The following is a 24440-nucleotide window of genomic DNA, read 5'->3' on the forward strand; positions in this document are numbered from 1 at the left end:
GGCCTCCCAAAGTGCTGGGATTACAGGCGTGAGCCACTACGCCCAGCCTGATTACTTTTTAAAAAGGCAAACACCTAAATTTCAACTAAAATTTGTACTCACATCACTGGCAATGTTTCTCGATGCCTTGGCTGCAGTGATGGGAATAGCATCACCCAGCACATTGTTGCCCTTGGCTATTAAGTCGTGCCAATCCCGTTTATAACAGACCTGGACAGAAAACCAAACAGGATGTCAGCATCTGTGTATTCATCAGCTTAAGTGATTCCTCAACTGCTGGGATTGTTTTGTTCTTTTCCAGACAGAAGTTGAAGGAATTCCCCGTAGCACATACTGCTTTAGGACATCACACTGGCAAAGTGTCACACTGTGTGTAGCATGAGATCATTGGACTCTGCACTAATTATTCACCTACATCTGGTTTGGACACATATTGAAGACAGCAATATTGAAAGACTGGATCCAGAGAAAAATAAATAAAGTTCTGGAAGCCATGATATGTGAGGACCAACTAGAGACAATGAAGTTGTTCATTCTCGTGAAAGGAAGGTCAAGAGAAGACCTGGTGGTCAGCTTTAGAAATTTTAGGATTGTTTTTTTAAAAAGGATCTCATTTATTCTTATGTTTCTGGAGAATAACCACCTCCCCTACATGCAAAAGTAGGAACACTAAGTAGAAGTTTTAGAGGAATAGATGGTGAGCCCCCCATAAAGAAGAATGTTATGTCTTTTAAAGTTGTCCTACACTTGAAAAGGCCAACTGAAGAGGTAAAGAATCATCCTTATGGGATATGTTCCAATAGAGTATTTGTGAGAAATGGGCCTGAATAAATTGTCAAGGCACCATCCTAAAGTCTATGATTTTATTGTCAGGTCCAAATTTCACATCCCAGCAAAGACCTTACTTACGTCACTTATATTGTAAGCATTGCACTTGGCCTGGAGAAACTGAGGAAGATCAGGACTCATGGTGTATTTATGTTTCACATCTTCTCCTTTAGCTTTGTATAAGATCTGCAATAAAATGCATTTCACATAGTGCAAAAAGGAAAATCTATTAATTGCTTGCTTTAGAGTAATTTTTAGCACAATTACCCACAATTTTCTAGTGTTAAAAATAAAGGCATTTTTCTATTTTTTAAAATAAAACAAGCATCTGTTATCTTTAATACCAACAAGTCTTGTGCGTTAAAACAGAAAGAGAAAAAATCCTTAAGAAAATAGAAATTGTTCACTGCCCGAGATGAATGGAAGGTAAATTCAACCATGAAACCCTAGCAAGAATAATAGAATTCACCAAAGCCAAATCAATTTATTCTTTGCCTGTGAGTTAGTAGCTCTTCCATTTTTGTTAGTTTCTGTTTTTTTATCCCTAGAGAGAAAACAGTAGTTAGAATAAATCTTTTACTTCTGCTAAAAACTTTCCAAATTATAATTGTGTCAATAAAAGCATACAATAAATTCCTCATAATGTAGAGGTGCTTACACATGAATCTAGCATACTCAAAATGCTCACTATTTCATATTTGCTCTATGTTGTTACTTTGAAGAATTATATACACTTTTGACTGAAAGATGTTGAAGTATGTCATGCAGAAATCTTACTGCATCCTCCTCCTGGTATTAGAAATACATTACTTAGTTCCTAAAACTAAAATAGAGCCAGAATCACAAGTAGATTTTCAATCTCATAATTCTCATTTATCATATATATCCTTACTTCCCAGGCATGACTATGTGGAATATGACATGTAAACTGGTATGCATGTACCCAAGATAAAATCTGACATGGCTAATAGCTAAATTAATCCCCAAATACTAAATAATTTCTTCTAGGACTCAAAGTTACCTCTAAGTCCTCATTGTCTTTAAGAACAATATCTAAGCAATCAGATTCATGGATTCGACCTTCTACACAGCTCCTTCTCTGCCACTGCTACTCTCTTAGCTTCAGTCCAATTAAACCTTCCTTGGATTTCGGTGACAGCCTTCTAATTCATCTTCTCACCTCCAGTCTCTCCTCTTTCCAAAGTCTCCACACTTGGGGCCAGCATTGTCTTTTAAAACACAGGCCTGATAATGTGGCTCCATGGATTAGACATATTCAACATCTCTTCTTACCTACCCCCTAATATCCAGACTCTAAAAATTAGCATATGAGTCCCTTACTAATCAGGTTACAATCCTGAACCTTTTGCGTTTACACTTTTTCATTCCTTTCCTACTGCTGTTATATTGTTCGTTCTTTTTCTACTGCTGTTATGTTGTTCCTTTTGCCAGCAATGCTCGCTTCTCTCACTTGCCCAGGAAACGCTGGTAGGCAGTTACCTGTGTACAAGGCACCTCCCTTGTACTTAACATTTTCCTCTCCTGCAGCATTTGTCTCTCTTGAGGACAATGCTCTGTTTGTAGTCATGTCTTTGTCTTACGCTCTTACCCTACATTCTTGTGAATTTCTATATCCCACGAATCCTCATCTATTTCATCTTTATGCCATAAGCAGGTAATACAATGCCTGGTACATGGTAGATGTTCAAAAAGTATTCATTAAATAAACAAGTGAATGCTTTTGATCTTCTGTATACCAAACTTTCCTTTAGAAACTTTGACTTTAGCCAGAGCATAGACGCTGCTCATGAACAGGCAGGCAAACGATATTTGCCTCAATCAGAGGTAAGTTAAAAACTCTCTGTGATAATTGTGTATGCTGAATTCTTAGGAGCGAAAACATATATTTATATCTATTACTTCTCTGTATTAATGTTTTATATATGAAAAGAAAATAAGAGAAACTTAATATGTAATTGAATACAACAAATCTGCCAAAATAAAGTGTCTGGGATTTAAGCTTAAATTCCGTGTATGTATGTGTGTGCATGTGTATGTGTGTAGTCTAGAATAGAATTTTTTCACTGTCATTTATTCAATAAAAAAATATTTCAAAGATGGTTAAAAAGGAAATTTTTTTTAAAAAGGAAGATAAAAGGCAAGAGAAGAAAATGTTAGTGCCCAAGCTACACATAACTGTAATTTTAAACAATTTAAATAAACAAAATAATAAATTTTAAATGGAAAGATACTGGCCCAGAAAAAGAAAAATATTGGGCTGCTGTTTACTTTTCTAAAAATCTTGCTCCATATCCTCTGTCCTCTCTATTTTGTTGTACTCACATCACTGACTTGCTTCGTGTTCTGCTTTGCCTGGACCATAACTGGGGAGTCCACAATGCTGGTAAATTTGAGGGTGTCTGGATGTTGCCTGTACTTCTTTTCATTCAGAGCGTCACCGGCCTTTTTAACTTTTTCGACGTCGAGACTACCGATAGGAATCCAGCCAATGCCTTTCATCCAGTTGTTGTAGTCTTCCTTGTAGACGTTCTACAGCAATGGAGAAAAGAGGAGTGAGGGCCTAGGCCAGGGTGCTTTTCATGGCAGGCTCTGAACTTAACAGGGGGTTTCTTGAGGAGTAAACGACTCTTACATCACTCTGTATCTGCATCATGTTCTTAGACAGCTCCAGGTCCATGGCGTCAGGCAAGTAGGTGTAATGATGGAGAGAATGCTTATAGTTGACATTGCTGACCACATCCTGAGCTTTCTTAGCTGCCACGACATTGAACATATCATGGGGCGTGTTGTATTTGGTCTTTGTCTTCTCATAGTCTTTTTTATACTCCCGATCTGATTGTATCTTGGCCACGTTCATATAATGAACCAGTTTAGGGTCATCTTGAAGACTTTGGAAGCCGACCATTTTCCCTTTAGCTTTTTCATAGTCTTTTTTGTATTGAACCTATTGTAAACAAAGGTGAGCATAATTTAAAATGTAGTTTGGAGGGTTTTACTAAACAATGAAGCCATAATTTGAAGTAATTGAGCTTCCCAAAACTTCCTGTACATCAATAACCAAACAACAATTCACTTGTATATGCTCTGAAATGTAGTCTGCTTAAAATAAAAATGTTAAGTATTAGGGAACCCATTTGATTGTCTGTAGCTGTTTCTGCCTATCCAAGCAAGGTTGAAATGGGGGGCATTACCATAATTTGTATCAGTGACAAAATAAATCTTTATATTCTTCCTTTGCATTTAGACATTGGTAGAGAAAATAAAAAGATAAATAGGTTACAATCTCTACCAATTATATTGTGCTACTAGAGTGCAAGTAGCTATTTGATTAGTTTTAGAATTTTTAGTAGTGGTAGGATGATTAATATTAATAACAGTAAATGTAATAAGTCCTTGGATATTCAAAGGGAAACCCAGAGCCAGGAGGGGGTAAACACTAACTGGCTCTGGATAACAAAGTAGGGGGGGACTGAGCTTCCTCGGAGACATGTGGAGGGCACTGTGGGACACTGAGAAGCAGAGCCATGAGGGAAGGTTTGTGGTATGTTGGGGCAGGGGTGGCGGGAGGAAAGCACCCACAGAGAAAGGGGGTCAGTAAGAAATTCTGGGTGGGACAGGGGCATTTCAGGACAAGGACATTTGTTATTCAATCATCACATATTTACACTGGAGCGATGTAAACCTAATTTCAAACAATCAGTAAAGTGGTGTTTGGGACTCTGGGAAGTCAAAAGGAAGGGGCTGTGTTTCATTTCTGGGTCATACAGAGCAGCAAGAAGAGACCCACAGGAGGAGGGCGCAGATGAGCTCAAGCCAGCCAGGAGGCAGAGGTAAGCAGAGAAACGAAAACCTCGGAGACTCCACAGAAATCATGGAGAGGGGAATTCCATTTCCTATAGAATAACAGATGGGGGCTTGAGCCAATTTTCTTTAAATCTCAAAGAGCAAAGTGACTTCAGTTCACATCTTGGTTAAAGATAAATAGGATAAGAAATAAAATTCTTAACTGTAATAGAACCCAAAGACTGGCTATTAGAGGTGGTGAAATTGAGGCCTGTCTATAGAAGTAATGAAGGAAAAAGGGAGAGGAAAGGGAAAGAAGGAAATCATATAAATTAATAAAGTTTTGAGATAAAATTTTACCATCAGGGGGCTATTATGACTTACATGGTAAGTCACTTCTGAATCTCCACAAGAGAAGTCGTGTGAGTGAGTGTAGAAATACAGATGAGAATTTTAAGTGAGGAGGCTTGATTAGAACTGAGCAGTAGAAGGTTATACAAATCCTTTCCCCCCAGAAAATTTAAATCTATTTAGGGAACTTTATTTCCTGAATAGTTTTCAATCAGATTTTCTTCCCATTGGGGACCACATGCATGGAGACTTTTGGGTCATTGTCAGACCCCAAGCCCACCCACTCACATTTTCTAGTTGCCTATGTGTAACCACAGCTGGACTTACGTCACTCGCTGCCTGCCTGGCAGCTTTGGCAGCTCTGATGGGAATCGCATCAGTTCTCAGGTCATATCCCTTCTTGCTCAAGTCTTTCAAGTCTGCTTTGTACATATTCTGAAAGAAAAATGTCATTTAAGTACAACTTAGAGACCATGTTAGTAAAGTCTGGACACACACGTCAGCCCGTGAGTCTACCCACACACCTCACTGATATTGTAGGCATTAACTTTAGCCTGGATGAACTGAGGCAGGTCTGCTGGTAGGTTGTATTTGTGAATAATTTCTTCTCCTTTGGCTTTGTAAGCGATCTGAAAGAGATAAAAATGCATAAACAAACAAATAAATAAAGTAGAGAGAAAAGTTTAATGGCATCGGCAAATAATTTCCTAATGGATCATATTTCACAGAGGCGGTTTTAGGAAGGACACTCTTTGTGCATTTGCATATTTATGTGCAAATATCTGTAGGCATTCAAGGTCACGCATGCAGTTGCTTAGGACCCTGTCTCAGTGCTTATTAAGTTCTGCAAAGATCCCTCGGAACTTGCAGTAGGAACCTCTGGGCCTAGTTAGGGGCACTTGGTGGTAACTAGTCCCAAGGAGGTGACTTGATGAAAATGGTAAACTGCAAACACTTTCCTGAGCTCAGCAAAGTGTAATAGGGTAGAATATACCAACCGCCTATATTATATTTTGTGGGCAGTTAGAGGGACTTAGGGGTGGTTTTGATTATGTATAAGTTTTGTTTTAGTGCTGGCTTAAAATATAACTGCTCCCCATTTGATATACTCATTCTTTCTGGTCTTTCCTAGAAATAGGCTTGTAGTTTTTGTTGTCATTAAGAGAAGTCCCTCTTACCTTTTCCTTAGAAAGCAATGTCAAATGGCTAAAAGGACAGTCAATACAATACATGTCCCTGTAAATACATGAATTAGGCATGCTTTCTTAATGAACAGCTGGGGAATTGTACAGATGCTTGTGTAATTGGGTATCCATATTGTATAATAACTAGAGGTGATCAGTACATTTGAAATACAAATGTATTTGTATTAGTTAACATCTATTAACATACAGATAGGATTAACACTTACATCACTCCTCTGGGCCTGATTAATTTTAGACTGTACTGTAATTGGAGCATCTTCAATCGAGGTAAACTTGAGCGTGTCTGGATGTTGGCGATATTTTTTCTGTTCGGCAAATCAAAAACAGAAAAACAACTTTGTTTTTCACTGAAGGTTAATACGTCAAAATCCTTGAAATTTATTTTGAAGTGACAAGGAAGATTTCTTCCATGATTTTAAAATGTAAAAATACTAGATTCTTGATTGGCTTGATGAATGCCATACAGAAGTCAGTATTTTTAAAAATCCATTTAATTGTGGCTGGTTTGGGACAGCACAGACACACATACTGCTCTCAGGAACCAGACTCCTTTCTTAATTTCTTGCCTATGACATGAAAGAACATACCCTCAGCTAAGCAGAATCCAGAAACATTACAGAGTTTTCTAAAGGTTTGACAGAAAAGCAAGCAAGGAGATTTGGAGTGTCTTTGCATGACACAAACAAGTTCTCTTTTTCCCTGTTATTCCATCAGCAAATGGCATCAAGAAGCTGTCTGGTTGAAGGAGGAGGAGTTGAGGAACTAGGCCAACAGCTAGGAATTATTATTAAGAGAGAGACAGGACTTTTGCTCTGCAAGCCTTAATGTGGTTAGTACATAAGTTATCACCAAAGCGCTAAAGGGACACTGCAGAGGAGACCCTGGGGAGGTGTGCCCACTGGGAGCTGACAACTTCTGGCTATCTTATTCCTGTATCCGTCTCTATTTTCCCAGTCCTCTTCCTTTGTGCATATTGTACATCCCAGTTAGTATCATCACTCTTTCAGCTTCAGACTTTTAAAAACCACTACCTAGAACTTTCTTCTGGAAGATCTTTGAGCAGACAAAATGGTTTTCATTGAAAACAAAATACTGAACAAAACGTAAAACTTGAGTGTGGAAGACAACCCTCATGCCACACCTCTGTCCTTTGTGTAGTCTGCCCTCCTTGCGGATGTACTCACCTGACAGCAGTGAGTCTTCAACTGTCACGGAGAAGGGACACAAAACCTTGCTGCCTTATGAGCCTCAAGATCATCACTATTTTTTCTTACACTGAATTTATATTTTACTTCAAAGCCAACCAGAATATGACATAGGGAATAATTCTCCAAAGACAAGTTCTATAATGGCTGCATTATTCATAATCACAAAAAAATAGAAACCATCCACATATCCCCCAACAGGTGAAACAATAATAACAATGTGGTACGTATTATGCTGGGGCAAAAGTAACTGTGGTTCTTGCCATTACTTTTAATGTCAAAACTGCAATTACTTTTGTACCAACCTAGTAAATCCACACAAAAGATTACTACTCAATAATTTTAAAAAACCAAATTATAAGCAGAAACATGGATGAATCACAGAAACATTACATGAAGTGAAAGAAGCCAGATACAAAAGAAATTTCTAGAAAAGATAAAACTTTAGAGATAGAATGCAAATCAGTGGTTGCCTGGGGCTGAAGATGAGAGCTGCAGTTTTGGGGGGAAACTTTCTGGGGCGCTAGCAGCATTTTAAAATTCAATTGCAGTGATGACTACACAATTATATGAATTTATTAAAACCTGTCAAGGTGTACACTTAACATGAGGGACTTTTATCGTATGCAAGTTATACCTTAATAAAATTGTTAAAAATATTTCTATAATGAATGGTTAACATAAATGGTTAACATAAACGGTTAACAAGTTATACCTTAATAAAATTGTTAAACATATTTCCATAATGAATGGTTAACATAAATGATTTTGGTAATATAAAGGTTTGTGCTGGTCTACCCGGGTAATTCATGCACTTGGTAAGCTCTTTTCCTCAGCAACAGTGACTGAGAATGAAGCAATGAAGGAGCACTGCCCATGGTTTAGAGAACTTTAACACAACACAGTCACCACTCTCTCTGACACACCCGGTGGCTTTACCTCATTGAGGATGTCTGAAGCTCGCTTGGCCTTTTCCATTTCTAAGGACCCAAAAGGCAGCCAGCCACAACCTTTCATCCAGCTATTGTAGTCAGCTTTGTATTCAACCTAAAACACCAAGAGAAAGGTTACATTTCTTTGCTGTGTCAACATCATTATGCAAAATCATCAATGTTTTACCCAAAACAATGTTTTTGAGATTTCTGACCAGCTTCCTTACTCCAGACATTAAGGTTATTTTATATATTTCTTTGGTGAGATATAGTAACAGCTCTTAGATTTTTGCTTTCCTTCTAACTGGTGTATGTTCCATTTCATCCTTATTTCCAACTTAATGGAAGCATGTGGTACTCTAATTCCAACCCGGAAAATGCTCAAGTCAAATTTGCACTTCAAAGAAGTGAAATTGTCAGTTAACCAAATGTGAGACGTTTGTTCACTGGAACTTTAAGTATTATGTTTCTATCAGATTAAAATAGAAGGCCGCATTGAAGGTGGATTATTTGCTCATTTTCTAATTTCCTATTACATAAGACTTAATAGAATTATTTGTACTGAGTGTTTGCCCACATGGCCCTTCATGTGTACTGGTCAACTTTGGAGTGTTTCTACACTGGCTAACAAAACACTTTAAAATAGTTGCACTCGTTAATTTGCATAAGAGAGCAGTTATTATTTGGAATTGGTCCTAGTTGAGGCACAGTTACTTGATGCTATTAAAATAATGAGCTACTCTTGTTGCCTGAGCATAGGTGGTACCAAAAATTTACATTTTAGATACAAAATTCAAACTGTTGTTTTTACTCTGGGCCTTTTAAGTAGAATGGAAAATCAAGAAAGCATTTAGTTCCTGCCCTTCAGAGGCTTACGATCTATTTGGGATGAAAAAACATAACAAAATCAAACTAATAACAAGCAGAATAACAATGCATAATATAGAATTCTTAGTGGTAGGAATGTAAAATTTTGCAGCCGCTGCAGAAAACAGTATGGTGGTTCCTCTACGAATAAAAAATAGAGCTACCATGTGATTCAACTATTCAACTTCTGGGTTTATACCCAAGAGAATTGAAAGCAGGATCTCAAAGAGATATTCACGCGCCCATATTCATAGCAGCATTATTCAAAATAGCTTTAAGGTGGAAGCAACCCAAATGTCTACCAACAGATGAATGGGCGAATAAAACATGGCATATCCATACAATAGAATATTATTCACCCTTAAAAAGGAAGGAAATTCTGATACATGCTACAACATGGATGACCCTTGAGGACATTTTGCTAAGTGAAATAAGACAATCACACAGAGACAAATACTATATGACTTCACATATATGAGATATCTAGGGTTAGTCAAACTTAGAAACAAAGAATAGATAGGTGGTTGCCACAAGCTAGGGGAAGAAGGAAAATGGGAGTTGCTGTTAATGAATACAGAATTTCAGTTTGGGAGATGAAAAGGCTCTGGAGATTGGTTGTACAGCAATGTTAATACACTTAACACCACTGAACTGTATACTTGAAAACTGCAAAGGTGGTAAATTTATGTTAGTGCATTTTATCACATTTTAAAAAATAGAATTGTTAGGATGAAGTATTCAGTTGCAGAGTTTGGACAAATTAATTTGCTTAAAGAAGCTCTGATCTGCAGAAAAAACCATTATTATAAATATTTATGTTAAATGATATATTTCTTTTCAGATAGAAATCTATGTAAAGATCATTGATAATGATGAATGTGATGATTATGATAATAGTGATGATAGATACTGAATGTTTATTGAGAACTCACCAGGGCCTGGCACCATGCTAAGTATTTTGCATGCATTTACATCCTCCAAACAATGTTTTTGATTTATTTCCATTTTACAGAAGAGGACTCTAGACTTAGCAAGGTTGATAACTTTCCTCGAGGGAAACAGTGATGGGGTGCATGCCAGATCAGATCTTCCTAACATTGAAAGGCATGCTCTTATAGAACCACAAGGGTCGTTTGCTTCCATACATACGACAATGCAGACACCTCTGAGAAGTGCTAAAACCTCACTCAACTTTGAAGCCTATTTCAGTTTCCGTCTTTTTAAAAGAAGGGCTACAGAAACTCTGGTTACTCACATCGCTCTGTAGTGCATATGCCTTCTTGGCAAGGTCCACGTTGATGCTATCGGGCGGGTAGCTGTAACTGTGTAAGATGTGCTTATAATCAACGTCACTGGCAATTGCCTGAGATTTCTTAGCTTGAGTGACTTGGAGCATATCAAGAGGTGCCGTGTAGATAGTTTTTGACTTTTCATAATCTTTTCGATATTCGCGCTGTGAATAGGAAATTATCATTTATTATCACAAATCCTCAATGGATTTCCGGAAAAGACAGAGATCTTCCATAAACAATAAATACAAGTTAGAGAAAGAGTCAAACATCTGAGTAGTTATTTTGCCCAAAAACGTGTTCACATGTTACACCATTGAAATTCCCCCAAAAGCACACATGGGCAGACCTCAGATCAATGAGAAACTGTCTGGGTCACAGCAGAAAATGGGCCACAGCTTCTGCTTCAGTCAGGAACAGGAATGATTTTATTCTAAAACAGGGTTCCTCAAGGACCACTAACAAGTGTTCCTATTATTAATGTAATTTAACCTATGAAGAGTTTTCAGTAAAGAAGCATTTTTTAATTGTAATGAAAACCATATAACAATTTGATTTTAATAAAATGACTACTTCATACACAGGGCTGTAGGCTTAGTTTCTTGGCTGGATAGAGTCATTTTTGAATGGATAGTCAACTGCTTTTCAACCTATTGTTGGCAGGAGATAAGCCCCACTGAGAATCTCAAAGGTTGTTTTCATATCAAGTTCAATTTGAGCAACAATTTAAAAGAAGCTTCAGATTGCAGCAGTGAAAAGACTTCATGGGAGAAAAGTTTGAGAAACTGAGCCATTAAAATAACGTTGGCCCTTCTGCACAGCATTATAAACCAAATGTACTGACTGGGCCTCGAGGGCTCCCTTCATTGTCTGGTTTCCTGGAATGGCTAGACAAGGTGCTAATTGGGTCTAATTCCCAGCTTCATTATATCCAGTCACCAATTACTTTGACAGAAAAATTTTGATCCACTGCCTTTAAGAAAACTCTAAACTCATCCTAGTTCCCCATGGTCATATATGTGTTAGAGACAGTGACCTAAGCTGGCAAGCACAGATGTGCACTACAAATCTTCTGTAACAATTCCTTTTGCAAACGATCTGATCTTTTGGCTTTCTAAGGGAACTTGATCTTCCTTCTCACATTTTGTGGGTGGTCACTTTCACTGAATACATTTATTACTTAACTATAAAATTGAGACCCTGGTTTATAAAAGTAAAGTATGGAAACTTTCTGATAGTTTGCAACAACATTGAAAACAACAGTTTGTCTTCATTAGAAATAAACTGATAAAGCAATATTGCAACAGCAATAGTTGTGTGGAAGTATTTTGAAGAAATTGTTGTTACTGTTTTGTTCATGTTCACACCAGCTGACACATACCAGTACATATAAAATGTCGTCAAAGATCCAAACGGCTTTAAAGATTCTTTTTAAAAAGCTATGCATATTCTATATCTGCAGCTTAGCATTTTGCCTGGATATTACATGAGAATGACTCATTTGCTATATGTTTTGGTCATCTATCAATTAACAAATGTTTATTGGGCATTTATTATGTGCCTACTACTGGGTTCTGTGATAGGAATAAAAACAAAAGATAAAAATACACATGCTATTAGTGGGGAGTTATATCCTTCTCGAGCTGAGGAGACTCAGCTAGTGAACAAGATAGTAATATAAGTGAGCACTACATACTGACATAATCCACTGTGAAGTTACTAGAGAAAATTACAGAATTAGAAGTTTTAAAGTGCTATGTGATGACAGAATAAATGCAAAATGAATTAAAGAGGTATGTATAGATCATTATATAAAAGCATGGTTAAAACTAAATGACACAAACACCCTTCTCTTTCATCATAAAAAACTAGTATCTGCAAGCTACACTGAACATGCTCAGCACTCTTAACGGATTCTCTAAACATTTTATACACAATATATACTATAATTTGCAATAGTAGATGTTTGTCTCTCTGTAGTAAGAATTTTAACTGGAAAATGTTACATGGCCCATAGACAAGCCTTAAGGAACCCATGAGTTCACCAGAATTCAAGCAAAAGGCATGAAAAGAAATGTTCATTTTCTAGATAGATGATTCAAATCTTTTATCCGAGTCTCAAAGGGGTTTATAATCAATGGAGTCTTTTTCTTGGATCTAGACCAAACTCATTACTAAAGTCAATGAGGAACAATGATACTGTATTAAGATTTTTGTGACTCATGTCTTCCAAAGTAAAGACAGTTTGAAAATTTATCATTTTAAAAATTATTTTTCAATTAGAAAAAAATTTGAAAATATTTAGTGTTTTCTGAAAGGTTTTAAGAACATAATCAATATTCTATTAAATATTAATGCATACATTTTTCAAAGTGAAATGAGTATCAGTACAAATCAGTAACTTCTCCCCTCAAATGTGGGAGGTGCAATGATCCGGGGCATCATTCTAAGTTCTCTATAGCAGTACTTCTGTGAACGTGAAAGAGCCCGTGCTCATGAAATCCTTTCCACACTACTACCCTTGGGCATCTTAGCAGGGAGTTCATCTTGAAAACAAGACACATTCACAAAAACACTCACATCACTCTGGTTTTTGGCTGTCTTCAAGGAGTGCAGCATCTTGGGATCGTCATTAATGCTGAGGGCCCCAATCATTTTCCCTTTGCTCTTTTCATAGTCTTTCTTGTACATCACCTGTAAAGACATCACACGTGCCAGATCCCACTCACCAGGTGTCCCTGAGGCCACCCTGTCCAGGTCCCCAGGTCCCTAGGCCACACTCACATCGCTGGTGTTCTTGGTGTTGGCTTTGGCTGCCAACAGGGGAATGGCGTCCACTTTAATGTCAAACTTCTTGGCTTTGCTCTTCTCCCAGTCTTGCTTATAAAGATTCTGGACAGAAAAATTCAGCAAAGGAATCGTAAGAACAACAGTAAACACAGTATAATCCAGTAAAAAAATAAAAATATATTGAAAATTTGTGTATACACAGACTTACTTCTCCTATAAATACTATATTTATCAAATTGTAGAATAAGTATTGATTTATCTATCATCCAGTTTCTTTCTCCCTAACACTAAATAAGTATCAACTACTCTTTTTAATGTACTGTAAACTTTCTAAACACTCTGCTATCCTGATTTATATAAGGATGCTATAAAATGACAACCACTTGGAGAAGGTGAAATGTGACATTTACACAGGAAAGATGTTGTAAAACTCCAGGGAATAGCAGATGGGTAATTGGAGATCTTCTGGTGGTAACAGAGACCATAGAAAATGAAATCTGATAGCTAAGGAGGAGTCTTAAGAGCATTTTGGCCTTAAAAGCTCCACTTACACGGTAACAATCTTAATAGTTGTTTATTTGCACAATTCCTAGTCTTGTCTTTTAACATTTATAACATTTTCTCTTTTCATGCACACCAAACACAGGCTTCTGTGGCTTTGGTACTTACATCACTCAGATTGTAGGCATTGACTCTGTGTTGGATAAACTGTGGAGCATCTGCTGGTACATGGCACTTGAACTTCTCACCTTCATGTTTTGCTTTGTAATTCAGCTGAAAAACACAGGATATTCGAACAGTTCAGGGGAACTTCTTTGAGTTTATTTAGGACAGCGTATATAGCTAAGGCATTAGTGCCGTTTTTAGAAAAATGCCTCAAAGAGATATTCAATTCAGCCAAAGTCTCGCACAGGATTCAAACTGTCATTCCGTATTTCAGGGACTGTGGCACAGTCCTCCTTTATCCTTGGGGGATACTTTTCAAGACCCTCCAGTAGCTGCCTGAAATCATGGATGGCACTGAACCCTATATATACTATGTTCTTTCCTATACATACATACCTGCGATAAAGTTTAATTTATATATTAGGCTTAATAAGAGATTAATAATAACTAATAGAAAAATTATAATAATATACTTAATAAAAGTTATGTGGATGTGGTTTGTCTCACTCAAAATATCTTACTGTATGTTTTCACCCTTCTTGATAAAGAAGGGACAAAGGGGGATGGGTGTGAGATTTCATCATGCTACTCAGAACAACATTCAATTTAAGACTCATGGTTTCTGGAATTTTACGAATTTCTGGAAAATATGAACTTCATTTCATATTTTCGGGCCACGGTTGACTGCAGGTAACTGAAATTATGGAAAGTAAAACCGTGGATAAGGGGGATTGCTGTGTAACCATACTTTGGGCTGCCGGCTGCCATTGCATAGATTCTGTTATATACATGGGAACACATTTCTGATCTACACTGCTAGGCTGTGTCTGCAGAATATGAACTCCTGCAATTAAAGCACTAACAAAAACAATAACAGTTGTAAACAAAATGTTAGCACAGTTAAAAAGACATGTAAATTGTTATTATTATGATTATTATTTTTGAGACAGGGTCTGGCTCCATCACCCAGGCTGGAGTGCAGTGACACAATCTCGGCTCATTGCAACCTCCACCTCCAAGGTTCAAGAGATCCCCCCACCTCAGCCTCCTGAGTAGCTGAGACTACAGGCATGTGCCACCATACTCAGCTAATTTTTAAAATATTTTTGTAGAGATGGGGTTTTGCCATGTTGCCCAGGCTGGTTTCAAACTCCTAGGCTCAAGTAATCTGCCTGCCTCGGCCTCCCAAAGTGCTGGGATCACAGGCATGAGCCACTGCACCTGGTTGTGAATTCTTACTTAAAATATTAAACACAGAACTTTATTTAAATGTTTTAAAATGTGACATTAGGTGTAAGGAATTGAGTGTAAAGAACGGATGAGACTGTTTAATTTTGGAGCCAAAGGCAAAAATGCACAAGACTGAGAACTATACAAGAAATAATTCCAAGGCAGAGTCCATTGCCTACCTAAGCCAATAGGAAGAGTGATTGATAGTGACTGTGACCACATACAGCACTATATTTCTCTGCAGCTTGCTGAGTTCAGCTAGATCAGTGATGTTAGTGTTTAACTGTTCTTTACTGGAACACAAAATATTAAGATGCTCGGAAAAGTGGCACATGAGCTGAAATGACTTCTGGGTTATACTGATGCGATTCTCCTCTTTACTAATTGGGTATGAGCTAATTTGTGTCATTAAAACATTTTATAGTAGGACACACTGTATCTTTCACTTTCCTATCTTGAGAAGGGTGTACTACTCTCTAGGACTTAGCTATGTTAGCATCTTGCTGTTCAAAGAGTAGCCTACCAATCACAGCATCAGCATCACCTAGGAGCTTATTAGAAAGTCGGAATATGGAGTCCCCCAGATCTACTGAATCAGAATCTGTACTTCAACAGGGTCAGCAGGTGATTGCATGAATGTGGATGTCTGAGAAGCACTGCTGCTTTCCCCCTGATCTTGGCATGACTGGACCATGCTTGTCTTAGACTTTCTTTGACCACTCAATCTAAAGTGCCCATCCAGTTCTTTCTTTGATGTCATCCCACTTAAATTCTGTGGCATCATTCTATATTAGTTTTCTTGTCATTGTTCGACGTCTGTCTTGTTACTGCGCCCTTTCTTTTTGTAAAGTCTTTGTTAGCAAATTCAAGAATAGGAAATATTTGCCTTGTCCTACACAAATAGATGCTTCTGTTGTCACTGTTTATTTAAGTTGGCATGGAGTTTTAGTGTGCATGTGACAGATCCTAATGAATAAGATAGTCCCACTAAAAATCAGTGAGTTATTAAAAAATATTTATTTTTATTATTGTCTAACACGACTTTCCTCAGGCTACAATTCAGTCTAGCAGCCTCATTTGTGTTTTATTAAACAAATCTTGAAAAATAATAATATTGGGATGGTAGTTAAGCCCATAAAGATTAAGCATGTAAATGCTTACATTTTAAATGAGCAAAGCACTCTGGGTCACCCACGCTTGCATAAATCAAAGCACTTACATCACTAAGCTGTTTCGTGTTGAGTTGGGCTTGCAACATTACAGGAGTATCAGTGACTGCTGTGAACTTGGTCTTATCTGGATGAACTTTGTAGGTATGCTAGAAAAGAAGATGTTCTTAAATGAAATTTATAATGTATTTATACATTATAATGTATTAATATATTCTTGGTTGTACATACGCTAACATAAAAAATGGTTCCAGGTCAAAATGAAGTCTATTTTGTTCCTGAAAATTTAGTTGATGTGTTTACATTCTCACTTCTCTGTCTCTCTCTCTCTTTTTCCTTTGATCGCCACCTCCCAAGTTGCCTCTGGTCTGCCTACAGCAACTCAGCAACCAGATTAGCCTTCCCCTGCTGAAGCCTTACAGTGACTCTTTAGTGAACTTGGTATTCAGTCTCAATTGCACGTCGGCTTATGATCCCTGCAGAATCCATCCCCTCCTTCATCTCCAGCCATTTCACCTCTTACTACTGCCCTCCTCCCCAGTACATTTCAGCCACCCCATCCTTTCAATTCCTTAAATACTGAGCTTGTTCTCTCCTTAGGCCATTCTTCCCTGCTGCTCCTCCGCTGACCTTGGCCTGGCAGGTCATGCCTGTTTTAGATCTTCCGTGACCACCCAACCTAAGATGCCCATCCGGTCACTCTCTCACACATTGTCCTATTTTAATTCTGTATCATCATCCTATTTTAGTTTTCTTATCATCGCTTGACATCTTTCTTATTTCTGTGCTCCTTCCTTTGTTTATTGTCTCCTCCACTAAGTGGGAGCTCAAGAGGTTGCCGGCTTTTTCCCTGTCTTTCTCAGCACCAAGGAAAGTGCCTGGCCCAGGACGGCTTCTCACGTGAATTTGTTAAATAATGAACACCTATCTCAAACCTGCATGTCCTTCTTTTGCCCCAAATTCATGTACATATAAACTAATGGAAGTTAAGATCTATAAAATCTGAAATTATTTTGTAACAAATCGCCTTCCTCATCATAATTATTGTGTTCCCCGGTTCCACCCCAAAACCAAAATGTTAGGTGTAATTATCTCCTTCTAATCACTAGATATTACCATTAAACTCCTGCTAAATTTACCACTAGATGTCACAAGAATCCCAAGCCCAATTTCAATAATTCAGGGCAGATAACTTACATCTTTACACTGGTCCAGCTTCTTGATTGCTTCATATTCTTGTGTTATTGTCTGAGGGAAATAGCACTTTCCTTTATCTTCTTCATATTCTGCTTTGTAACTTTTCTGTAATGAGAAAAACCAAAAATAGATCATGATTGTTATAGCTCTCGAACAATGTCACTGTGAGGCATGAACCATTGTCTTCAAACTTACGTCACTGTTTTGAGCTGCAACTTTCATGCAGTGTGTGTGATATGGGTCCTCAAAGCTGCCTACATAATGTCCCAAAATATTCTTTACATATAAGTCTTTATATTTAGCCTGAAAAATAAAACAAATGTAATTCAAGTTAACAGTCATTTGTCGAACAGTAGGAAAGCCCTCCAACCCGAGAGGTAACCGTGGCTTTTCCAACCTCACTGAAGTTCTTCAACTGTGTATCAAGTTGATATTTTGGGGTCTCGCAGTAGTTCATACTCTTTGCCTTTGTCTTCTCGTAGTTTTCCTTGTATAATCTCTGTTAAAGGAAAAAGAAATTAAACCAAAAAGAAAGAAAAATATATCTCAAAAAGTAACAGCCATTCATGTCATTGCTACGCTTTAACTGAAGGGGCAAAATGTATGTTTTCTCACCATCAATTTTCCACAAAGCAGAAAAGCAGGATAGATGTGGTAGAGGCTCATGCCTTATATAATCTCATCTGCTAATAATCATAAAGATGTGTATGTTACTTGTCCTAATATTTTTTCAGACTGAATAACTTAAAGGACACCAATGCTGCTATTTAAGTAAGTTTTTGTCTTAAAATAATTCATCTGAATATGTTTAAAGAAAAATGAGTTTGGCTAGGTGCAGTGGCTCATGACTGTCATCACAGCACTTTGGGAGGCCAAGGTGGGTGGATCACTCAAGCCCAGGAGTTCGACACCAGCCTGGCCAACGTGGTAAAACCCCATCTCTACTAAAAACACAAAAATTAGCTGTGCATGATGGCGCATGCCTGTAATCCCAGCTACTTGGGAGGCTGAGGCAGGAGAATAATTTGAACCTGGGAAGCAGAGATTGCAGTGAGCCGAGATCATGACACTGCACCCCAGCCTGGACGACAGAGCGAGATTCTGTCTCAAAAAATAAAAAAAGAAAGAAAGAAAAAGAAAAACGAGTCTGAGAATTGATGCAAAATGAGGTAAAAGGTATAAGGTGAACCTTAGATAATTAAGCACAGTCCTGGAAGAGTATTCCTTTGAGCACTGGGTGAAAACGCATTTTGTAACACTTCTGGAAGCTGGCTTTTATCATTAAGACCTAACAGTTTTCTTTAGAGCAATATAAATGAAAATATTATTTGTCTGTATTTCTTTTTTGCTAGGAATTAGGAAAGCAATTTCTGTGAAGAGTTTTATCTTATTTTTTATTTTTTTGTTCTATTTCCAACTTTTAAGTTCAGTTGTACATGTGCAGGATTGCAGGTTTGTTACATAGGTGAGTGTGTGCACAGATCATCCCATCATCTAGGAATTAAGTCCAGTATCCATTAGCTATTCTTCCTGATGCTCTCCCTCCTCCTGCACCCCCAACCTCCAACAGTGTGTGTTGTACCCCCCATATATCCATGTGTTCTCAACGTTCAACTCCCACATATAAGTAAGAACATGAGGTATTTGATTTTCTGTTCCTGTGTTAGTTTGCTGAGGATAATGGCTTCCAGCTCCATCCATGTCCCTGCAAAGGACATGATCTGATTCCATTTTACGGCTGCATAGTATTCCATGGTGTATCTGTATCACATTTTCTTTATCTAATCTATCACTGTTGATTCCTTGTCTTTGCTATTGTGAATAGTGCTGCAATGAACATATTTGTTCACACATCTTTATAATAGAATGATTTATATTCCTTGGGGTATATACCCAGTAATGGGATTGGTGGGTCATATTTTATTTTTAATAAGTATGTTGAAGTCTTTAAAATAAGATCAATATTCTATAAATTTCTTAAAATAAAATGCTTTGCTTTTGAGTTTATGTCTTATGTAGTTTTTCTTACTTTGACCTTCAACTAATTTCCTTACTTCTTTTCATTTTTCTCTCTCTCTATATTTTTGCAAAGTACCTTAATCAGTTCAGGGCATTGGGTGAATATATACATGCACATGTACCTATACTTAAACATATTAAGCTCATTTCTAGGAAAAACAATAAGAACAATGATATTGTCAGAATATTTTTCCTCCTAATAAAACAGAAGGCATTAAGGAGATTAAGGAAACTTTTGGAATATTCACTGGCATCAAAGGCATCAACAAGAATAAGGAAGTTCATCTTCTTTTATCACCTGGGTGAAGCTTTCACGTGTGATCTGTCATCCTGGATCTGAGATTTCAGTTAGGCTAATGTCCATCCAAGGTTATATTAAACAGCAACTTTGTGGTTACATCTGAAAATAGGGGTGAATTACAAAGACACTCACGTCACTCTGGTTTTTGGCCACCTTCAAGGAGTGCAGCATCTTGGGATCGTCATTAATGCTGAGGGCTCCAATCATTTTCCCTTTGTTTTTTTCATAGTCTTTCTTGTACATCACCTGCAAAGACATCACACGTGCCAGATCCCACTCACCAGGACATGTCCCCGAGGCCACCCTGTCCAGGTCCCCAGATCCCCAGGCCACACTCACATCACTGGTGTTCTTGGTGTTGGCTTTGGCTGCCAACAGGGGAATGGCGTCCACTTTAATGTCAAACTTCTTGGCTTTGCTCTTCTCCCAGTCTTGCTTATAAAGATTCTGGACAGAAAAATTCAGCAAAGGAATTGGCAAAAGTGATACACATGTCATGACCTTTAAAGACTAATGGGTAACTAAACACCTTGTCTTAATACAAAATAAATGGGCCCTTTATATTGTCTAGGAAATCATGCATATTTTAAACATTTCTTCTCAAGCTGGAGCTATTAATTCTCCAAGATTGGGCTTCTCTACTCCCCATGAGAAATTTTTATCAAATTAATTTAATTCTAGCTATTATACTAATATTTGATTCCTAACACTGAATGTTTTATAGAGTAGCACAAATATTCTACAGTTAACTTACTTTTCTATGATATAAAGGCATCATTTGACCTCTAAGTTCTCTGCAAAGGTTATTTCATAAATCATTTCAATACTCATTGATGCCAGATTATCTTAGTACTCATTTATAGAATTATTGAAGAAATTGAAAACCCCAAGGATAATTTAACTTTTTTATAAAATTAAGTTTGAAAAATGAAGGACAGAAATGGATATCTGGACTTCTGCCCTTTCAATCCCCTATATCTTTATTCATGAACGTTCTCATACGTGTAGAAATAAGTATCATTTGTGTGAAATAAGGGACATTATAAGCCCAGGGAATAAAGGAATTATAGTATAATTTAGATGAATATATGGCTAAAAGATCTACCATTAAAATTGCAATTAAGCATACATGAGAGGTAGCATTCTGAGGGCTGGTTACAATACTATATTATGATCATCTAATTGCATGAAACTACTTTAAGATTGCTACACACATTTTGTAAGGTGAATTGAGTTATATTGGCAGAGGCATAGGAACATGACACAAATGTTAACAGGTCTTCCCATTTTTAACATTAATCCCATTCATTGAATTGTAATGAAGCAGTTCAAAAATAAAAGCACAGGTTGTCAGTACATCATGTGGTACAGGGCATGAGGAACTTACATCACTCAGGTTATAGGCATTGACTTTGTGCTGGATAAGAGCAGGAGTATCAGGAGGGATATGGCACTTGAACTTTTCACTTTCATGTTTTGCTTTGTAATTTAACTATGACAGACAGAGAGAGAGAGAGAGAACCAATTAGTTCAAAATAATTGTTCCAGAATACAAAAATTCTTGTGTGGTACATTTTGTAAAGTAAATGTCAGCACCGTTGAGATCAGAAGAGACATCTAGAGCTTGGGTAGGCCACCTGCATTACTGAACCTGTGTGCGGGACACTTGACAGCTATTATCACATCTGTCACCATGGTAGGACCCTAAGGGAATGAGGTGGCTCTGTCAAACATGTTCCCCTCCCTGCGTAGCACAATTGACCCTGTAGGTTCTGAGAGGGGCCTCGCCCTGTCTCTCTTGTCACTGTCAATGCTCACATACCAGAGCCACTTTCCTTTCATCTGATTAAGAGTCCTTTCACAGACATCAGGGCTTTTGAGGCTCTAATTGGAGCCTTCATTTCTGGCCATAAATCTACTAAGGTTACTTTTATATTTAGTTCAACACAACTTTGGAAATCCACACTTAAAGCTCATATAATAAAATTTGTCTCAGAGATTCCAATTTCCAGAAACTTACTAGGGAGAGAGAAACTCATGTACTGAATACCTGCTGTTGGCCGGAGTATGTGCAGTGCACATGTCTTCCCTCACTGACTCTTCAAAACAGCCACAAATTATACAAGAGAAATATCGGGCAGAGGGGGGTTAAATCTTTGGCCACCCAGACATCAATGACAGAGCTAACATTTGAAGGCAGTTTTGTCTGACTCTAGAACTCACATTCTTTCCATAGCTTTCAGCTACGTTTGTTTCCTTCACAGAATCGTTTCACTGTAAATGTTATCCACCCAAGAAGATGCAGAAATATGTGTTTATACAAATACATACTGTTTAAACTTGCTAATACTTACTCAGCCTTTTGGATAAACTTGATAAGTCATTGGATTTTACGTATAGAGTTATGAAATGTTATCCCTCATAATTGGGTGTCCTGGGTAGTTAGAGGAACTTACATCACTCAGTTGTTTGGAATTGACTTGGGCTTGTAGCAGAACAGGAGAGTCGGTAACTTGGGTGAATTTTGTCTTATCTGGATGGACTTTGTAGGTGTGCTGTGGGGAAGCAAAGGCATTTGGTTTAGCAGTATCACCTATCAGATCCAAGGTGGCCCATAGGCCAAGCAAATAGAACCTCATGCCCCACAAAGCAAAGCAATTTGTAGTTAATAAAGTATTTTTTTTTCTAGCTAGACTGTAGTTTGAGAAGTGCTCTTACATCCGTATGAGAAACTTTCCTGTATCTTCAGGTTTCTGATAACTCTTCTTTGGGAAAATGAGCTAGAATTACCTTTTAAAATGTAGCGATGCCAACAAGGGGAAAACAGCATGTTTACTACAAAACAGATTTCATTTCTCGCAATGAAATGAAATTTATTTAGTTGAAAATAAATTTTATTTTATTTATTTATAAATAAATTTTATTTTATTTGAAAAGGTGTCAACATTTTAAACATATCCTGACCACTAGATGCTATGGAAGGCAGTCACATTCAAAGTTCAGACTACAGACTTACATCTTTACACTGATCTAGTTTCTTAATTGCTTCATATTCTTGAGTTATGGTCTGAGGGAAGAAGCCTTTGCCTCTGTCTTCTTCATATTCTGCTTTGTAGTTTTTCTACGAGGAGAAGAAATCAGGCATAAGATGCAGCCATTGTATTCATGCCCTAAGAAAAATGTTATTTGGAAAGTCAAACAATCATCTTAGAACTTACATCACTGTTTTGAGCTGTGACTCTCATGCAGTGTGAATGGTAGGGATCCTCGAAGCTGCCTACATAATGTCCCAAAATATTTTTTAAGTAGGAATCTTTATATTTCTTCTGCAAGATAAAACACATTTCATTTATTAATTGGTGAAAAAATGGGTTCTGTTTTTTAACAGAAGGAGTGACAGTAAGATTGCTCACATCACTGCTGAAGTTCTGCAGAACGGTATCGAGCTTGAATTTGGGGGTCTCGCAGTAATTTATGCTCTTTGCCTTTGTCTTTTCATAGTTTTCCTTGTATAGTTTCTGTCGAAGAAAAAAAATCAGTTAAAGTAGATTGCTGTCACTCCCACGCTGATTATAACACTTACATTTTCTAACACTAAACAAAAGATGAAGAAAAGATATCGCCTGTCAACTGTCTTAAAAACTGACAATCGAGGCCGGGCACGGTGGCTCACGCCTGTAATCCCAGTACTTTGGGAGGCTGAGACGGGGGGATCACGAGGTTAGGAGTTTGAGACAAGCCTAGCCAGCAAAGTGAAACCCTCTCTCTACTAAAAATACAAAAAATTACCTTGTCTTGGTGTCATGCACCTGTAATCCCAGCTACTCGGGAGGCTGAGGCAGGAGAATCGCTTGAACCCGGGAGGCGGAGGTTGCAGTGAGCCGAGATGGCGCCACTGCACTCCAGCTCGGGCGACAATGCGAGACTCCGTCTCAAAACAAAACAAAAAGAAAAAAACCTGACAATTGAACACACAGTGTCATGAATTATAAGACTGTTCTATTAGCAATTATTATAAAGCCTAAGTTTCGTACATTCCAAACTCAAAAAACTAAGAGACCAACATGCCACCTCTGACCACGCCCCCCGAGTAGCAGAGATTCTTGTGTATTTCTGAACTGCTGCCCTCTCTGTCTCAAGCTCTTTCCTCACGGCTAGTACCACAGCAAACACGGAGGTTTTGAGCAGTTGCAAGTTGTTTAATTTTTTAAAACAAACCTTCATGAAAAAGTTATGTAAGGTGAGAAATACACAATCTCTCTTTCTCCTATACCTATAAAAAATATCTTATTACACATTTAGCCTTCAAAATAAGATTTTTTAATATATATATATACACACATATACACACACACACACACACACACACGAACTGGTACTATGAGTTATTACTAACTCCTCTTCTCTGCCAGGATTTACCTTTAGCTTGAACAACAGGAAGCAATGATTAGTTTTAAATATGTGGCTGATAAAGCAAATTATTGTCACTTTTTTCAAAATGTAAATGATGCTATTCACATTTAATATTTTTATATTCCTGTCTTTATCAACAAGGGAGATTGGAACTTGGTCTTTTAGATGTTTAAT

General features: G+C 37.6%; 1 protein-coding gene across 2 annotated transcripts in view; it reads right to left on the reverse strand.

Annotated features, from left to right (window-relative positions):
- Window positions 1-24440, reverse strand: part of NEB (nebulin) — a 223643-nt gene that overhangs the window by 169029 nt on the left and 30174 nt on the right. For both annotated transcript variants that reach the window (XM_011987847.1, XM_011987846.1), the window contains exons 14-36: window positions 23267-23371; window positions 23072-23179; window positions 22870-22974; window positions 22310-22408; window positions 21241-21345; window positions 20193-20300; window positions 19986-20099; window positions 17931-18032; window positions 17729-17836; window positions 17534-17638; window positions 16387-16485; window positions 13941-14045; window positions 13266-13373; window positions 13062-13175; window positions 10448-10645; window positions 8333-8440; window positions 6395-6493; window positions 5508-5612; window positions 5311-5418; window positions 3482-3793; window positions 3172-3378; window positions 910-1014; window positions 103-210 (exon numbers count right to left, since the gene is read on the reverse strand). In XM_011987847.1, coding sequence (XP_011843237.1) covers window positions 103-210; window positions 910-1014; window positions 3172-3378; window positions 3482-3793; window positions 5311-5418; window positions 5508-5612; window positions 6395-6493; window positions 8333-8440; window positions 10448-10645; window positions 13062-13175; window positions 13266-13373; window positions 13941-14045; window positions 16387-16485; window positions 17534-17638; window positions 17729-17836; window positions 17931-18032; window positions 19986-20099; window positions 20193-20300; window positions 21241-21345; window positions 22310-22408; window positions 22870-22974; window positions 23072-23179; window positions 23267-23371 — 2835 coding nt within the window. The remainder of the gene's footprint in view (window positions 1-102; window positions 211-909; window positions 1015-3171; window positions 3379-3481; window positions 3794-5310; window positions 5419-5507; window positions 5613-6394; window positions 6494-8332; window positions 8441-10447; window positions 10646-13061; window positions 13176-13265; window positions 13374-13940; window positions 14046-16386; window positions 16486-17533; window positions 17639-17728; window positions 17837-17930; window positions 18033-19985; window positions 20100-20192; window positions 20301-21240; window positions 21346-22309; window positions 22409-22869; window positions 22975-23071; window positions 23180-23266; window positions 23372-24440) is intronic.

This window comes from Mandrillus leucophaeus, unplaced genomic scaffold (assembly GCF_000951045.1).
Source record: "Mandrillus leucophaeus isolate KB7577 unplaced genomic scaffold, Mleu.le_1.0 Scaffold318, whole genome shotgun sequence".
NCBI classification, from domain to species: domain Eukaryota; kingdom Metazoa; phylum Chordata; class Mammalia; order Primates; family Cercopithecidae; genus Mandrillus; species Mandrillus leucophaeus.